The 16,893-nt window shown below is 46.8% G+C and overlaps 2 protein-coding genes across 2 annotated transcripts; both read right to left on the bottom strand.

The window, feature by feature from the left end:
* Positions 1-27: 27 nt before the first annotated feature.
* Positions 28-998, bottom strand: LOC117649912 (flocculation protein FLO11-like). The gene is made up of 2 exons (XM_034393098.1): positions 322-998; positions 28-166 (listed from the first exon to the last, which is right to left on the bottom strand). The coding sequence occupies exons 1-2, from the start codon at positions 996-998 to the stop codon at positions 28-30; spliced, it is 816 nt and encodes a 271-aa protein (XP_034248989.1).
* Positions 999-5,689: 4,691 nt separating this feature from the next.
* LOC117649219 lies at positions 5,690-15,605 on the bottom strand. Its single transcript, XM_034391754.1, has 5 exons — positions 14,894-15,605; positions 11,606-11,771; positions 9,463-9,636; positions 8,132-8,520; positions 5,690-6,612 (listed from the first exon to the last, which is right to left on the bottom strand). The coding sequence occupies exons 1-5, from the start codon at positions 15,368-15,370 to the stop codon at positions 6,157-6,159; spliced, it is 1,662 nt and encodes a 553-aa protein (XP_034247645.1). The 5' UTR covers positions 15,371-15,605; the 3' UTR covers positions 5,690-6,156.
* Positions 15,606-16,893: the final 1,288 nt, after the last annotated feature.

The following is a 16,893-nucleotide window of genomic DNA, read 5'->3' as shown; positions in this document are numbered from 1 at the left end:
TTCAGTACAGCAATGCGACGAGGAACGTTACAGTCCACACTCCGTTCTCGCGAACTTCAAGGCCGCCTGTGGAACACCCTCATGTGCTCCTCTAGCATCTTCGCAACGTAAAAACGCGCCGAACACCTCGTACAAGGACAGCGCAAGTTTACCCTGGAGGAGTGACCTTTGACATGTTTCTCAGTATTCTTCAAGTTACCGAACGACTGCAGACAAAAGTGGCACACCAGCGAGCGGTGCTTCTGCAAGTGCTGGCGAACGTAATGCTCGACATGGTCCTCCCAGGTGCTGAACGAAGCATCGCACCCGCGGGAAACGCACCACCCCAGGGTCGGAGGGATGCTGATGTCCGCAGTGCTGGGGGCGACTTCGTCGAGGCAGTCGGTGCCGCTGGGCCCGGGGGCGGACGCGGGCAACTCCAGCAGGATACTGATGTCCTCAGCGCTGGGGGCGGCTTCGTCGAGGTGGCCGGTGGGCTCGGGGACGGACGCGGGTAACATCAGCGGGACGCTGATGTCCTCAGTGCTGGGGGCGGCTTCGCCGAGGTGTTCGGAGGGCTCGGGGACGGACACGGGCAACTCCAGCAGGATGCTGATGTCCTCAGGGCTGGGGGCGGCTTCGTGGAGGTGTTCGGTGGGCTCGGGGGCGGACGCGGGCAACATCGGCGGGATGCTGCGGTCAGCAGAGGCGACTTCGTCGAGATGGCCGGTGCCGGTGGGCTCGGGGAGAGACGCGGGCAACATCAGCAGGACGCTGATGTCCTCAGTGCTGGGAGCCGCTTCATCGAGGTGGTCCGTGGGCTCGGGGGCGGACGCGGGCAACGTCAGCGGGATGCTGATGTCCTCAGTGCTGGGGACGACTTCTTGGGCGACTTCGTCGGGGTGGCCGGTGGGCTCGGGGACAGACGCGGGTAACATCAGCGGGCTGCCGCGGCCCGCAGTGCTGGGAGCCGCTTCATCGAGGTGGTCCGTGGGCTCGGGGGCGGACGCGGGCAACATGAGCGCGCTGCTGCGGTCCGCCGGGGCGACTTCGTCGAGGCGGTCGGCGGCGGCGGGATCGGCCAGCAGCAGCGGGCCGCGTGGCCCGAAGCGGTCGAGGCGGAAGTCGCTCCTGACGGCGATGCGGGGGCCAACAGCGGGAGCAGAAGCACCTGGAATCAGAGTCGCAGTCGGGTCACTTTGGCTTGCAGGCAGCAAGTTGTTCCCGCTGCTCTGCAAACTCAAGTGTGTGCCAGTCATGCACTTTTTAGTGCATGCGTGCAGACACACAATTCTTTTCTGCATGCCTCAGGCACTCACTTGCTTGTATACACGCATTAGCGACGGCAAGTGTGTGCCTGAGGCGTGCAGAAGAGAAGTGTGTGCCTGCAGGCATGCACCAAGAAGTGCATGCCTTGGGTGGACTCTATGAGGTGCGTGCTTGGCACATACTTGAGTTTGCCGAGTGTAGTCTACAGGTACGCTAAGCTCCCAAACCACAAACCACCACCAATCAAACAAGAGAAAGCAAGAACAAAAGAGTCCAGTACCGTGAGATTCAGCTTCAGATTTCAGAGAGTTTTTACCTTGCCTGCAAAGGTACACAGTAAAAACTCCACGAAGAATCGCTTCGTAATTACGAAGAAAATGAAGGCATTATAAAATTTACGAAGAAATGCATCGTACTATGAAGCAAAATCCTTCGTAATAGGAAGCATTTCTTCATATTACGGAGCAATTCTACAATGCCTTCATTTTCTTTGTAGTTATATAGCAAAGGCTTCGTAGACTTTTCAAAGGGTAAGTATCTGGAACATCGTGCTATAAACATCTAAAGTACAGTTTTAAAAAAATATATAAAAATTACACACTACCACCTTGTGCCAGTCTCACAAGGAGCACATAAGCCCGAAGAAACCTCAGGAAAACCAGGGGCGTGTGCGAAGGAAGAGAACTAGGGAACCGTACCGACTCCGGCGGCAGGGCAACAGGGACATGCACATACGTGAGAGTGTCTTCAGACAGGAGCTAAAATGGAGGTGCCGCAAGCAAAAAATGTAAGCAATTGGGTTGGCCTTAGTTCAAATTGAATGCACACAAAACCTACGTGCGTAAGCTGGCTCATCGGCACGATGAAAAATTTGTGAGGTAGTAACTCCAATAAATGAAGACGAAAAATCCCCCTTGAACCAAATATTTTATTCCCAAATTTCCCCACATGAAAAACATAACAAAAGGATGGCAATCTCCAAAACAAGACGTAAGCTACCGTTCAGGAGCCCGTGACTCATATTTTAAGCTACCTACTTTTAAGCGCTCCATTTCTCAAACTTGTTACAGTCGATCCAAAAGGCGTCGAAGTTGTGAGGACGGTTTGTTACCTTAAAAGAGCTGTCAGAGATGTTTCCGGGCGTGATTCCGTTCATTGCATTTGACACCGACGCAAAAAACTGAGCTTAAAAATAAAGCTGCGGCCCTCTACATAGTGTGCCATCACGTTCCGATTGAACGAGGGTACTCATACAAAATAAAGGAGGAACCAGAAAACATAATGGAGGCACCATTGTACAAAGTAAGGTGTTGCCATAGAACAAATATAAAAGGTCGTTTCTTGCTGCATCCGTACAGCAACGTAGAGAAACGTTACAGTCCACACTCCGCCCTCGCAATTTTCAGGGCTGCCTGTGGAACACTCTTATGTGCTCCCCTAGTTTCTTCGCAGTGAAAAATCGCGCCGAACACCTCGTGCAGTTGAAGTGCAAGTTTACTCCCGAGAAGTGACTTTTGATATGTCTGTCAGTCATCTTGCAGTCTTTCCACGTCAGCACGCAAAAGTGGCACACCAGCGAGTGGTGCTTCCGCAAGTGCTGGCTAACGTAATGGCTGACATGGTCCTCCCAGGAGCTGAACGAAGCGTCGCACCCGTCGAAAATGCACCATCCCAGGGTGGGAGGGATGCCGATGTCCGCAGAGCTGTGGGCGACTTCCTCGAGGTGGCCGGTGGGCTCGGGGGCGGACGCGGGCAACATGAGCGCGCTGCTGCGGTCCGCAGGGGCGACTTCGTCGAGGCGGTCGGCGCCGGCGGGATCAGAATCACCTGGAATCAGAGTAACAGTGGTCACTTTAGCTTGCAGGCAGCAAATGTTGTTCCTGCTGCAGTCTACAGGTACGCTAAGCTCTAAAACCACAAACCACCACCAATCAAACTTGAGAAAGCAAGAACAAATGAGTCCAGTACCATGCGATTCAGCTTCAGATTTCACAGAGTTTATACCTTGCCTGCAAAACGAAGTAACTGGAACATCATGTTGTAAACAACTTGAGTACAGTTTTAAAAAAAAAGTAAAAATTACCCACTTCACCCCCAGTGCAAGTGTAGCAAGGAGCACATAAGCCCGAACAAACCTCAGAAAAACCAGTGGCGTGTGGAAAGGAAGAGAACTTTGGAACTGTACTAACCCCGGCGGCACAGGGACATGCAAATCTGTCCGGAATGCGGCTGCCGAGTTTACGGGAGATAATGTTAAGAAAGCATCTAAAATGGATGTGTCGCAAGCAAAATATCTAAAAAAAAATTGGGTTGATCTTACTTCAAATTGAATGCACACAAAAACTACGTGTGTAAGCTGGCTCATCGGCCCCATGAAAAATTTGTGAAGAAGTAACTCCAATAAATGAATAATGACGCAATATGCCACTTAAACCAAACATTTTATTCCCATATTTTCCCACAAGAATAACACAAAAAAGGATATCTATTTCCAGCAAAAGACGGAAGCTACAATGCAGGGGTCCGTGATTCATCTTTTAAGCTCTCAGAGATATTTTCAGACGTAATTCCGTGCAATGCATGCCATCAACACCGACGCCAAAAACGGAGCTTAAAAGTAAAGCTGTGGCCCTCTACACATTGTTACATCACGTTCCGATTGAACGAGGGCATTCGTATCAAATAAAGCCAGAAATTGAACCAGAAAACATAAAGGAGGTACCACTGAACAAATTAAGGTGTTGCCATAGAACACATTAAGGGTCGTTTCTTGCTGCGTCAGTACAGCAACGTAGAGAGACGTTAAAGTCCACACTCCACCCTCGCAATTTTCAGGGCTGCCTGTGGAACACTCTCATGTGCTTCTCTAGTATCTTCGCAGAGAAAAATCGCGCCGAACACCTCGTGCAGTTGAAGTGCAAGTTCACTCTGGAAAAGTGACTTTTGATATGTATATCAGTAAACTTGAAGTTTTTGGACGCCAGCAGGCAAAAGTGGCACACCAGCGAGTGGTGCATCCGTAAGTGCTGGCTAACGCAATGGCTGACATGGTCCTCCCAGGTGCTGAACGAAGCATCGCACCCGTGGAAAACGCACCATCCCAGGGTCGGAGGGATGCGGCGGCCCGCAGTGCTGCGGGCGGCTTCGTGGTGGTGGCCGGTGCCGGTGGGGTCGGGGACAGACGCGGGCAACTCCAGCAGGATGCTGATGTCCTCAGCGCTTGGGGCGGCTTCGTCGGGGTGTCCGGGCTCGGGGGCGGACGCGGGCAACATGAGCGCGCTGCTGCGGTCCGCCGGGGCGACTTCGTCGAGGCGGTCGGCGCCGGCGGGCTCGGCAAGCAGCAGCGGGCCGCGCGGCCCGAAGCGGTCCAGGCGGAAGTCGCTCCTGACGGCGATGCGGGGGCCAACAGCGGGAGCAGAACCACCTGGAATCAGAGTCGCAGTCGGGTCACTTTAGCTTGCAGGCAGCTAGCTGTTCCCGCTGCTGTCTACAGGTACGCTAAGCTCCCAAACCACAAACCACCACAAATCGAACTAGAGATAGCAAGAAGAACATAAGAGTCCAGTGCCATGAGATTCAGCTTCAGATTTCAGAGAGTTTATACCTTTCCTGCAGTTCTAGCAAAACTAAGTAACAGAAACATCATGTTATAAACAACTAAAGTGCGGTTTTTAAAATAATAAAAATTACCTATTTTATCTCTTAAATCTAGCAAGGAGCACACCAGGCCGAACAAACCTCAGAAAACCCCCGGTTGTGTGCAAAGGAAGAGAACCATGGAACCGTACGGACTCCCATTCCAGGAGCGTGACATCGCGTTGAAACGAAAAGGACATGATGTGCATTCGTTTCAATGTGAAAAAGCTAATTTATGGCTGATTCACATTGAAACTAATGTAACACAACGCTCAGAGAAACGTGACCATTTGTAACATCCATTACAACGTGGTGTTACGTTCCTGATATCAAAGTGCAGTGGGATGTTAACAGCATTCACCGTCTGGAAACATGTTCACGATCGTTTACGCAAATTTCCACACCTTGATTAATTTACAGAGTTAAAAAAAGGTTTAAGCGAGGGGCTTTTTTTCTACATACGCAAACGCAGAGTCACATTCCTTTAGCTAAAAGCTCTGGCTAAAAGACAGAGTTCAGTGTATACGGTGATAGGCAGGACCAACATATGATGGTGGATATTTTTCTCGATGATACAAACGAAATTCCTCAGAATATCAATAAGGTACAGTTCATTCTCGATGATATGTTATGAAGTCAGCTGCACCACCATAATATAAAACAATTTCATTCTAAAATGGAAAATCTTCTCTGTACAAGAGTGTTGTTGGCTCATGACCGGCAAGCAAAGAAGATGGAATGTAGTGAAACTGGCTTACGTTATAACAAGATTAGTGGTAATTCACTTGACAGGGAGAAACTCCACTTTGTGATAAAGAGAGATCGCGAAAGAACAAACGAATTTATTACCAGAGTTTCGCACTCGAGAAACTGAACGTGACGATGTGAGTCCCCAGCACGAAACGGAAACTCCGTTTCTGGGCTCCGCACCTCAACTCTCAAGCTTACCATCTTTAAGCCTTCTTACGTATTTTCTAATTGGATTGCGTTGAGCGAGATGACGAGGGATAGCAACTCTTAAAAAGAGCTGTCAGGGATGTTATCGGACGTTACTTCGTGCAACGCATGCCGTTTAGGAAAAACAAAACTGGCAAAAGACGAGCTTTAAAAGTACCGGTGCGGCCCTCGGGTTTTATCGACACGTTACTGTTTAGACGAGAGCATTTAACAGGTATAAAGAAGGCAACAGAAAGTCGTTTCTTGCTACTCTACAAAGCCAGAGCGGCAAGACGAGGAGAGGAACGTCTAGTTCCCATTCTGTCCTCGCAAACTTCAGGGTTCCAAGTGGAACACTCTCATGTGCTCCTCTCGTGTCTTGGCGGAGAAGAACCGCGCCGAGCACCTCGCGCAGTTGAAGTGCACGTTGGTCCACGAGAAGTGGCCCTTGACGTGCGCTTTGGTTTTGTGGACGTCCCTGCAGGTCCGCAGGCAGAAGTGGCACACCAGGGACGGCGCCATCTTCCAGTGGTGGCGAACGAAGTGCTGCACGTGGTCCTCCCAGGAGCTGAACGACGCGTTGCACCGGTCCGAGACGCACCAGCCCAGCACGGGCGGGACGCGGCCGTCCGGCGTCGCGTGGTGGAAGTCCTCGTAGTGGGCCGAGAGGTCCCCGAGGAAGCGGGCCGTGCACAGCGAGCAGCCCACGTCCGCCACGCGGTGCGCCTCCAGGTGGGCCACCAGGTCGCCGGCCCGGTCCTGCGCCAGGCACATGTAGCACATGGACAGGCTCTGCGGGAAGGGGAAATCACTGTGAATTTCGGAGTACAAATCCGATGAATTTCAGTCAAAATTCGATGAATTTCTGTAAAATTTCGATTATTTCAGTCGAATTTTGATGAACTTTGATGAATTTCAGTGAACTGTATATTGAAATTTTACAGAAATTCATCGAATTTCGACTGAAATTTATCGGATTTGAACAAATTTAGCTGGAGTTATTGCCCCTTGCTCTGCGGTAAGACAGACGACAATCGTCACCGAACGCGCCCACGGCACTCTCATAGGCCTCTATGACGCCTCTAAATTCTCAGGATTCAGCTAAATATGACCAAAAAAAAAAGGTTGAATTTTGAGAATTTCAGCTGAGACGCGAGCTGACAATTACACGAGTGCATGCCTTTACATCTAGGTAAGGTTGAGTCAACCTAGGTTTTCCATCTTATAAAATACCCGTAAAAAGTTTTTGTTTTTAAAGATTTGGTCCTTTGGGTATTCACGTTCACATTTTGATACTTAAAATACTTCTTTGTCCTGACCATGCTACCAGTAGCATGATCCAGGATGGCATGGAGCATGACTTTTCCAATTTATTAAGAAAAGCTAAAATTTCATCTTGCGCGCTTAGTCTCTCCAACAAGACCAGACCTCTAAAATATTTGGAACGCTTCACTTCCACCACCTCTATGGTCCAAACCAAAAATATGAACCAGAAACTTAAAACAGCCAAACCAAAACAAATAAATGAACGCCAAACTTTTAACTTTTGTTCAAACATTAAAAATTTGGTGTTTACTCTTTTTTTCATTGTTACAAGTTTCTGGTAAATATTTTAGGTTTGGACCATAGAGGTAGTTGAAGTAAAGCGTTCCAAATTTTTTTGAGGTCTGGTCTGAGTTCTTTTCGGAGAAATTATGCACGCAAGATTAAATTTAAGCTTTCCCTAATAAAATGGAAAAGTAATTGTTCCATGCCATCCAGGATCATGCTACCAGTACAAAGAAGCATCTTAAGTAACAAAATATGAATGTTAATACCTAAAACACCAAATCTGAAAAAAAGAAAAACATAAATTTTTAACAGGCATTCCATAAGATGACAAATGTGACCTAACCTAACCTAGATGTACCAAGGCCTAAGGAAACTCAGCAAATGGGTGTCAAGGTTGATCGTCCAAAAGAAGTGACGTGAAAGGCATTAGTAATTGACGACTAAAAACCATATAAAATCTTAACTGTTTAAGCCACAGCCTCCAGATACAGCCTGAATTCTTCTGAAATCCAGATTAATCTTAAGAAAAGTAATATTTCTGATCATTACAGTTAAACCGGAGTTTAACATCATCTTTCTCACTTACGGATGGCTTTAAAGAAAGAACAGGAAAAACTAGGGTGGCTTGCAAAAATAATCGTTATCTTGTGGACTAAAATCCATGATTTCATGATGAAATAGTTTACGTTTTGAAACATCGTACAGTCGCAGATACTTTTAACAAAGCGGGGGAGTTAGCAGAGGCTGAAGACAACCTCACCTGAGCGGGAGACAGATGACTCCTGACCTGATGCGCCACGTGGTCCCTCCAGGAGTAAAAGGACTTGCCGCAGTACGGAACGGTGCACCAGCCTACGACAGGCCTGGAGGCCGGGCTGGGGTCCACTGCGGGCGGTTCGGACACTCGATGGAAGAGCCTCTTGTGCACCAGCAGCCGGGTGCCGTCCAGGAAGCGGGCGGGGCATCTCGAGCACTGCAAGTCGAGGTCTCCGTGGGGCTCCGAGTGGAACTCGAGGCAGAGCGCGCACAAGGAGGAGTCGTGGCGTTCCCGGAAGTGGGCCACGTAACTCTCCCACGACGAGAACTCGGCCGAGCAGCGCAGGGCAGTGCACCATCCCAGCACCGCCGGCGCGTCGTCCACAGCCTCCACTGTTAAAAAAGGCATAAAATCAACATCCTTTTCAAGTACACTGTAAATCCAGTGGCAAGTTTGCTTGCCACATTTGGCAAGCCGTTTTTAAATGCCAAAATTTGGCAAGCTTTGGTTGGCAATCTTCATGAGCTTGTCACATTTTGGCAAGCTGGGGAGTATTTCTGGGCCAAGCTTGCTGATGGTTGGCATTCAAAACGGCTTGCCTAATTTGTGGCAAGTAAACTTACCACCAGATTTGCAGTGTAAGTATGTCACTAAAGTTGACCAAACATGAACAAAATAACGAGGTTTGTTGGCATTCAGACATTTTGGCTTGAATGTGCCCTATTTTAAAATTGAATTGAAGAAATGAAACATCACAAGGCCAACCTTCGACGACAAAATAGTGTGCACAGCGAGGGGTGAATCACTCAGCGTTCTGGTGTACACATGAGTACATGAGTACGGGTGAGTACACCTTGCTTTACTCATAAATTTCACAATTTAAAATGTTTTAAGGATTTATTTAGCGTTTTTAACGGCACTCAACGTTAAGTCGGTTGAAAAACTAGAGAATTTTGCCCTTTTTAGACTTGAGAGTACACTGAGTACGGGCAATTTTGTACACATGAGTACACTAGTGATTCACCCCTCGGTGCACAGGAAGATATTCGAAGATTCGTCCAAAGTTGTCGGAAAAAAATGCTGCAAATGTGACTTTTTATCAATGATAAGTGAGACTTTATAGTTCTGTCAAATTGTCAGTGGGCCCTGTTTTGAGGAAAGTAAGATATTTTCACCAGAACCACATCTTCAGCCCTTGGAAGGAGCGTGAGTTGGACTAGGACTTCTAAGCGAAGTTTCTAATGCCTTTCTGAGGTCGTTACTTCATTACGCCAGTAACAGGCGTGAAGGACTGTTCTGACCCAAAGGGCGCAGTTTTATAGCCTGTGTCTTACCACGGTCGCCTTCAGGCGCTGAAGCGTCGGCCGCCTGCTGCTGCTGCTGGACTGCACGTGGAGCGGCCGACAGCAGAAGCGGGGTGCGGGACCCGAAGCGGTCCATGCTGAAGTCGCTCTTGACTGAGATGCGAGGGGCGGCGGCGAGAGCGGGGGCCGGGGCGGTGTGGTTACCTGAAAATGGGCGTACACTGGGTCCTTCGTTTTGTCCCAGAGTCATCCCCACCACCGTGGCGCGGGTCGCGCCCCGCCGGCCGATGCCTGCCGTCGCTGGCAGGCCAGGTAGGGATTACGGCGGCCTAATCCGCATCGGCCGGCCGGGCTCGGTCCTTCGTTTTGTCCGCAGCAACTCCCGGGTAGAGGGACAAAACGAGGAGTTTGACTGTAAAGTGAAACTTGCATGTCTTAGAAACATTTGTCACAGGAAGTTCATTTTGTAGTCAAAATTCTACTAGTATTAGATGAATTCATTCTTAAAGTTGGGGACTCCAACTCTTTTTAGTTTCTAAGTTATGGAGGTTTATGCAGACTTTAAGTCGTTTCCTCCAAATTCTCCTCACGACAAAGGATTAGCTACGCAGTCTTCAGATTCTGGCAATTATATCAATTTTTGAATAGGAAAAAGATAGTGTTGTCAAATTTCAAAATTTAAGTCCAGAAGAGGCTGTAACAGCTAATTTACTGGGCTCATTTTTATTTTTCTTCAAATTTGAGAGACTTAGCCTTATAATAAGATTTTGGTTTTTCAGGAAAACCAAGGGAGATATATTAAAAACAGCAACACTACCTTTTTTCTTTCCGAAAATAAATAAAATTGCAAGAATCTGAAGACTGGGTAGCCAATTCTTGGTCGTGAGAAGAATTTGAGAGAAACGACTAAAAGTTAACGTAAACATCCATAACTCAGAAACTAAAAAGAGGCGGCGCACTACTCTAAGTGCATGAGTTTATGCAATGGAAAGGGACTTTTATCCATATGAATTGAGACATCTGGACAAGTATTTTAAAAAGAGTTAAACAGTCACTTCGGTCACTTTTGTCTTCATAACCTAAAATTTCGTTCCTTAACATCGGAAAATGAACTCAAACCTTGATTGCAACACCTAACTCACTTTGACAAGCACACTTCCAACACGCACCGGTACACACTAAGTACACGTACCAGATTCGTGCTACAATCGATGAAGGCACTTTGCGGCCCAGGGTGAACGGGGAGAGGCGAAGAACATGAGAACACCTCTCGCCCTCTCATCCCGTGTCACTACAGCGCCAAGAACGGTCCGGTCATCAGCAGAAAACACTTCGCACTACACTGGTGAAACTAGGGCATTAAAATTATGCCCCTTAATGGCGTAAACGATACGCCCTTGGAGCGGCGTGGATCATTTATGCCTTTTGGAAGGACATTAAAATAATACTTAAAATTCCCTTATCATTCAGGCCCTTCCCAAGGGCATAAAACGACTTACGTCCAACGGGCGTAAAAAAATTTATATGCCCTAAAGGGCGTAACTCTTAAGCCTTTGTTTTACCGTTGTTCTTTCCGTCGAAATGACTAAAGCGCGCCGAGCGAGTGGACCTGATGCAAGTACTAAAACGCGATGCGTGCACCTTGGTAGACAGCTGGAGACTGACGGACGTTTTGCGTGCCGCCGCCGGGCGCCGGCCGGCCAAAACTTTCCGAGTTGCCGACGGATTAACGCTCCCCTCCTCGCCGAGCCAATCAGAGGGCGCCTCCAGCCGGCCCTGCCTCGCCGGACTTTCCGAGAATGCACCGGCGAGGACAGTCCGGAGGCCACCACACTGGGCTCGGCTCGGTGCTCGGCCCTGCTCGCGACCGAACGGACTCAGCTGAACAAGTCCGGCACAAACTAGATCGATTTCGGGCCTACAGCTGGTCTAGGTGCTCCCAGAGTACTCTAGGGCTGTCGGTCTCAATGTTCAGAACTCTTTTTGACAGTGAAATGACAACGAGAATTTTACAAACCACAAGGAGGCCTGGACTGCACAGCAATCGTCATGCTGGTTCCATTGTACTTCCTACGTACGTACAACAATTGTACTTTGAAAGAAAATAAAATCCTGATAAAAATTTTGCCAGGAATTTGTGTACTTTTGATGTGTTTTTTTTCTTGCAGTGTACCGTTTGCCGCCACGCGGTGGAAGTCCCTGTAGTGGTCCGAGGCGTCCCCGAGGAACCGGGCGGAGCACAGCGAGCAGGCCTCGTCCTCGACGCTGTGCGCCTCCAGGTGGGCAGGCAGTCCGCCGAGCGGGTACACCTCCAGACACAGGGAGCACACGGCGTCACTCTGAAAAAGGAAGAATTATTTAAGAAAAATTATTCCGGTCACATGGTCCCAAACGGTATCACTCTGTGCAAGTAAGAGTTGATAAGGGGGCAGGTTCACTTGGGAACAGCCAATTTTGGTATAGACTGCGGCTCTGCTGTGGAGGCAATATTTAAGGGGGGACCCTGGTGTTTTTCAAGTAGGCTTTAAAATAATCCCAGAAAGTTGCAACTTTACCTGATTATTAGGTTCATTATGGTGAGTTCCCAACACAAAATTAATCTAAAAGTTGAACGGTCTACTGAGAAAAGTGCCACTTAAGTGTATTTTAGAGTGTTGGGCAAAATCTTCCTGCGTCTTTCATTGACGGAACGCCTAAAAAAAATTTTTTGGTTTCCTAAAGTTGTATAGAGAGATTTTAGTGACGGAATTTTCAAATACCGTTCCTAAATACAATTTTCAAATTTTTACGATTTAAAAAAGGGAGTTATTGTCTAATTAACAAACTTTTTTGAGTTTTTAAAATAAAGTAGGGCTGATGTCAAGATTTTGCCACTAAAATTTGTCAACAAGTTATCAAAGAATAGAATCCATGCAAGATGACTTACATATGTGGCAACCAGGAACACAGGAAGTCTTTTAACAAAAAATTGTTTTGTTGACTGAGCAGAGCTGTGAAGTTGAGCGTATAAACCAACGACAACTGATCTTACTGTCATTTCTTTCCAAATGATAAAGAAACTACCCACTTAGCTTAAAGGTGTTTAACATGTTCATTGAACACTAATCACATAAAACAAACACTGCCATAACTTTGGGAAAAAAGTTTTTTCACCTTACAGTAACCTTAAGGGGGGACCCAGGTGTTTTTCAAGTAGGCTTTAAAATAATCCCAGAAAGTTGCAACACCTAATTATTAGGTTCATTATGGTGAGTTCCCAACACAAAATTCAATCCAAAATGTTGAACGGTCTCTGAGAAAAGTGCCACTTAAGTGTATTTTAGAGTGTTGGGCAAAAATCTTCCTGCGTCTTTCATTAGGACGGAACGCCTAAAAAAAATTTTTGGGTTATCCTAAAGTTGTATAGAAGAGATTTTAGTGACGGAATTTTCAAATACAACTTCTTTCCTGAGATACAAATTTTCAAATTTTAACGATTCAAAAAAGGGAGTTATTGTCTAATTAACAAACTTTTTTGAGTTTTTAAAATAAAGTAGGGCTGATGTCAAGATTTTGCCACTAAAATTTGTCAACAAGTTATCAAAGAAAAGAATCCATGCAAGATGACTTATGTATGTAGCAACCAGGAACACAGGAAGTCTTTTAACAAAAAATTGTTTTGTTCACTGAGCAAAGCTGTGAAGTTGAGCGTATAAGCCAACGACAACTGATCTTACTGTCATTTCTTTCCAAATGATAAAGAAACTACCCACTTAGCTTAAAGGTGTTTAACATGTTGAATCTGAAACCTTCTATGCACATTTTTATCTATGAACTTTGAAAATACTATTTTTGGTCCCCCCTTAAGGAAAGACCCTGGTGAAAAATTGTCCCAAATTGGCTGAAACAGTATTTTCAATGTGCTCAGCTTAGAATTTGAATGGAAGGATTCAGATTAAAGGATTTCAACCTTTAAGTTATATTGGTAGTTTCTTTATCATTTGTAAAGAAAGAGCATTAATGTCAGTGTCATTAGCTAACACGCTTCACTTGAATGCTATGATTAATCGACAAAGAATTTTGGTCGTAGGAAGACTCCCTGCGTTCCTGGTTGATACATACATGAGTCGTCTTGCTTGGATTTCATTCTTTGATGACTTGTCGACGAATTTTAGAGAGGATTTCTTAATATCAACCCTACTGTTGTGCACAGACAGAAAATAAGTTGGAAAAATAAAGCGAAAGATTCACACTTTAAAATTATTAAAATTGAAAAATTTATCACTTAAAACAGGAGTTGAATTTGAAAATTCTAACACTAAATTCTTTTCTTTATATCATTAAGTTGCCCCAAATTTTTTTTGAACGAAACTTTCCGTCTCCATGAAAGATGCAGGAAGCGTTTTTCCTACCGCTCTTCATACCACGGAAGTAGACCTTTTCTCAGGAACCGTTCATTGTTTTGGGTTGAATTTCGTTTTAGGAACTCACTTGAAGTGTTTTAAGGTTACTGTAAAGTGAAAAAATGTGAAATATCATTTTTCAAAATAATTGTGGCATCATGTTTGTATTTAGGTTTCAGGTTGCTTACTGTAAGATGAACTTAAACCCAAAGTTGAGGCACTCAACTCCCATTATTTTCTGAGTTATTGAAGTTTACGTAACAAATTTAGTCGTTAACTAAAAATTCTCCTTGCGATGAACCAAAAGTTGTCGAGACTTGATTTTTGTTTTACAAGTTCTTTATTGATTTGCCTATCTCGTAGCAAAGCCGGATTTCCAAAATTCCAGCATAAAACAGGAATTTTTCTCAAAAAACACAAAAAAACACCAAAAAATACCAAATTTTACCAAATTTGTAAAAAAGTTCAAAGTATTTTGCTAACAGTTCACTTAAGCTTATTAAAGCAAAAAATTTTGGGCAAAATCCGGCCCTTTTTCTAGGGCTTTCTTGCATGTCATTGGACTTTAAAATAAAAAAATCACCCTCTTGTAAACATAGTTGGAAATCATAAGCAAAAGTCAATTTTTAGTTAAAAATGACTAAAAAACAAATTAAAAAACCCTCATAACTTTGGAACTAATGCCCCAATTTTTTGGAAGTCCAGTCTAGTGGATGCAAAAGTTTTTCATAGTAAGCTCTAAATACCAAAAACCAAAGCACTGCCAACTATACTTTGAAAGATAGTTTTTTCACCTTACAGTAACCTTAAGGAATGATTTTCTCGACCCACTGAAATTGAACCGAAAAGCGAGGGGGTAAACACTCTTAGAAATCGTGTACAGAGTACTCGGTATTACGCGGCATAATGGGGATATTACACGTGTATTACGGCATTAAAAATGCCAAAGTTGGCACATTTGGCCCAAGGATGGTATTACAATTACGTATATTACACGGTTTTTGAGTACAGGGTATTACACGAGTGTTTACCCCCTCGCCGAAAAGTTAAAGGCTGTTTTCTAGGAGCTCTTTGCTCACCTGCGACGCACTGATACCGTAGTGGCCCGTCTTCTGGTGGCTGACGTGGTCGCCCCAAGACGAAAACGGTTCCTCGCAGAGCGCGAAGGTGCACCAGCCGATCGTCGTGCTTGAGGTCGTCTCCGTGGCCGTGCGCGAGGCCGTGTCTGACGAGGACGTCTCAAAGGTCGTCTCAGAGGTCGTTCCAGGAGCCGTTCCAGAGGCTGTTCCAGAGGCCGTTCCAGGGACTGTTCCAGAGGCCGTTCCTGAGGCCATTCCAGAGGCCGTTCCAGGGCCTGTTCCAGAGGCCGTTCCAGAGGCCATTCCAGAGGCCGTTCCTGAGGCCATTCCAGGGGCCGTTCCAGGGGCCGTTCCAGAGGCCGTGTCCGACGTCGTCCCAGAGGTCGACCCAGAGACCTTACTCGAGTCATCCGTGCGGACGGGCGGCCGGAGGCTCGAAGGCTGCGCTGCATCCTGCACGCGATGGAAGCGACCCATGTGGACAGACAAACAAGAACTACTTGTGAACAGCGCCGGGCACCACGCGCACTTCAAGTCTTGCGGTCCGTGTGCCTCGGTGTGGACCTGCAGGCAGAGCGGACACAAGGAGGAGTCGTGGCGGGACTGGCAGTGTGCCACGAAGCGCTCCCAGGACAGGAAGTCCGCCGCGCAGCCCGGGAACGTGCACCAGCCCAGCACGGCCACCACGTCGAGTGAGCCGGTCTCTGGCGCCGCGGCGGTGCTCGGGGATGGGGCGGCCGAGCCGTTGGGGCCCGACGACGAAAAGGCCGGAACATTGGAGCCCTGGGCCACTGGCGGCCCAGCCTCCAGGCCCGATCCGACCTGCTCGCCGGCGGTGGCGAGGCGTGGAGCAGACTCCGGGAGCGGGCTGCGCGGCCCGCAGCAGCCCTCCGGGGACGCGCGCTTCACGGGAGGACGAACAGCGGCAGCGACTGGAGCACCTGCACAGCACACAAGACATGTCTACAGCCTTGCAAGATGGCGCAGTGAGAGTACAGACGCTACGAGTATGGGGTCAATTCGAGCAATGCGTTAGAAGCAGTTTTCAACCCAGTGCAGTGCTCCTGAATCACAGTGCGTCCCCGACAGTTTCATGCACATACCGCACCACCAATTCTACCACAAAGTCTAGACTACGCACCCACAGCATGCCCTGCCAACTAGAAAAAAAAAAGCATAAGAACTGAAACATACCTTTATTGATATTTGTTTTAACCCAGGGTTTTAGTCGATGATTTCCAAGCGAATAGTTAAATTAGTAAAGGGTTAGCCGGCAGTCTCATCTCTGTACCGTTTTCAGGGGCTTTAAACCCCTCTTTAGATAGATAACGATGATCTTTTAGTTATGACGAATGAAAGAAACAGAATTTTAGGAGCAATTACAACCTATTATAATTCTATACAATCTTCAGTATGGTTTGCATGAAGGTTTCCCTTCGGCCTTGCCTTGGGTTAAAGAGATGATTGTAGGTGGAATTTGAAGGAGGAGAATTTATTTTTCTTAAAGATGCCGCAGACCAATTGCCAAAAACGTAAGCAACTTCCGGAGGGAAATTGTTCACAGTGAAGTTTTGAACGTTAGCTATGAAAATTTTGGTTGAAAACGTTTTAAAAAATTCCGTTTTCACATTTGGTTCTAACCATCTGTCCCTATTAGGCATACTTAAAAAGTCATCGTTACATACAGAGGGAAAGACCCCCCCCCCCGATTAAAAAAAACCGTAGAGACGAGACTGCACTCTAACAATAAAGTAAGAAAGGATAATGAAAACAGGGCTGTCAAATCTTACGAAGTATTTTTAGCATACCAAGTGCAAAACTGTCTAGTGTGTTTTACGAAGAGGAAGGTTCGTAAATTACGATCCATTTCTTTAGTAAGCTTACGTATGTTTAAAATACTTTGTGCTTCGTAAGCCTCGTGAGGTTATTGTCGAGCCAGCCAAAGGTGGCCCTTTTGGCGACCGTTGGAAATGCGGCGGCTGGCCGAAGCATTGGCGCTG

Source organism: Thrips palmi, unplaced genomic scaffold (genome assembly GCF_012932325.1).
Source record: "Thrips palmi isolate BJ-2018 unplaced genomic scaffold, TpBJ-2018v1 HiC_scaffold_4, whole genome shotgun sequence".
Taxonomy (NCBI): domain Eukaryota; kingdom Metazoa; phylum Arthropoda; class Insecta; order Thysanoptera; family Thripidae; genus Thrips; species Thrips palmi.
Note: the sequence above shows the minus strand (reverse complement) of the source record. Positions and strands in the feature narration are given on the sequence as shown.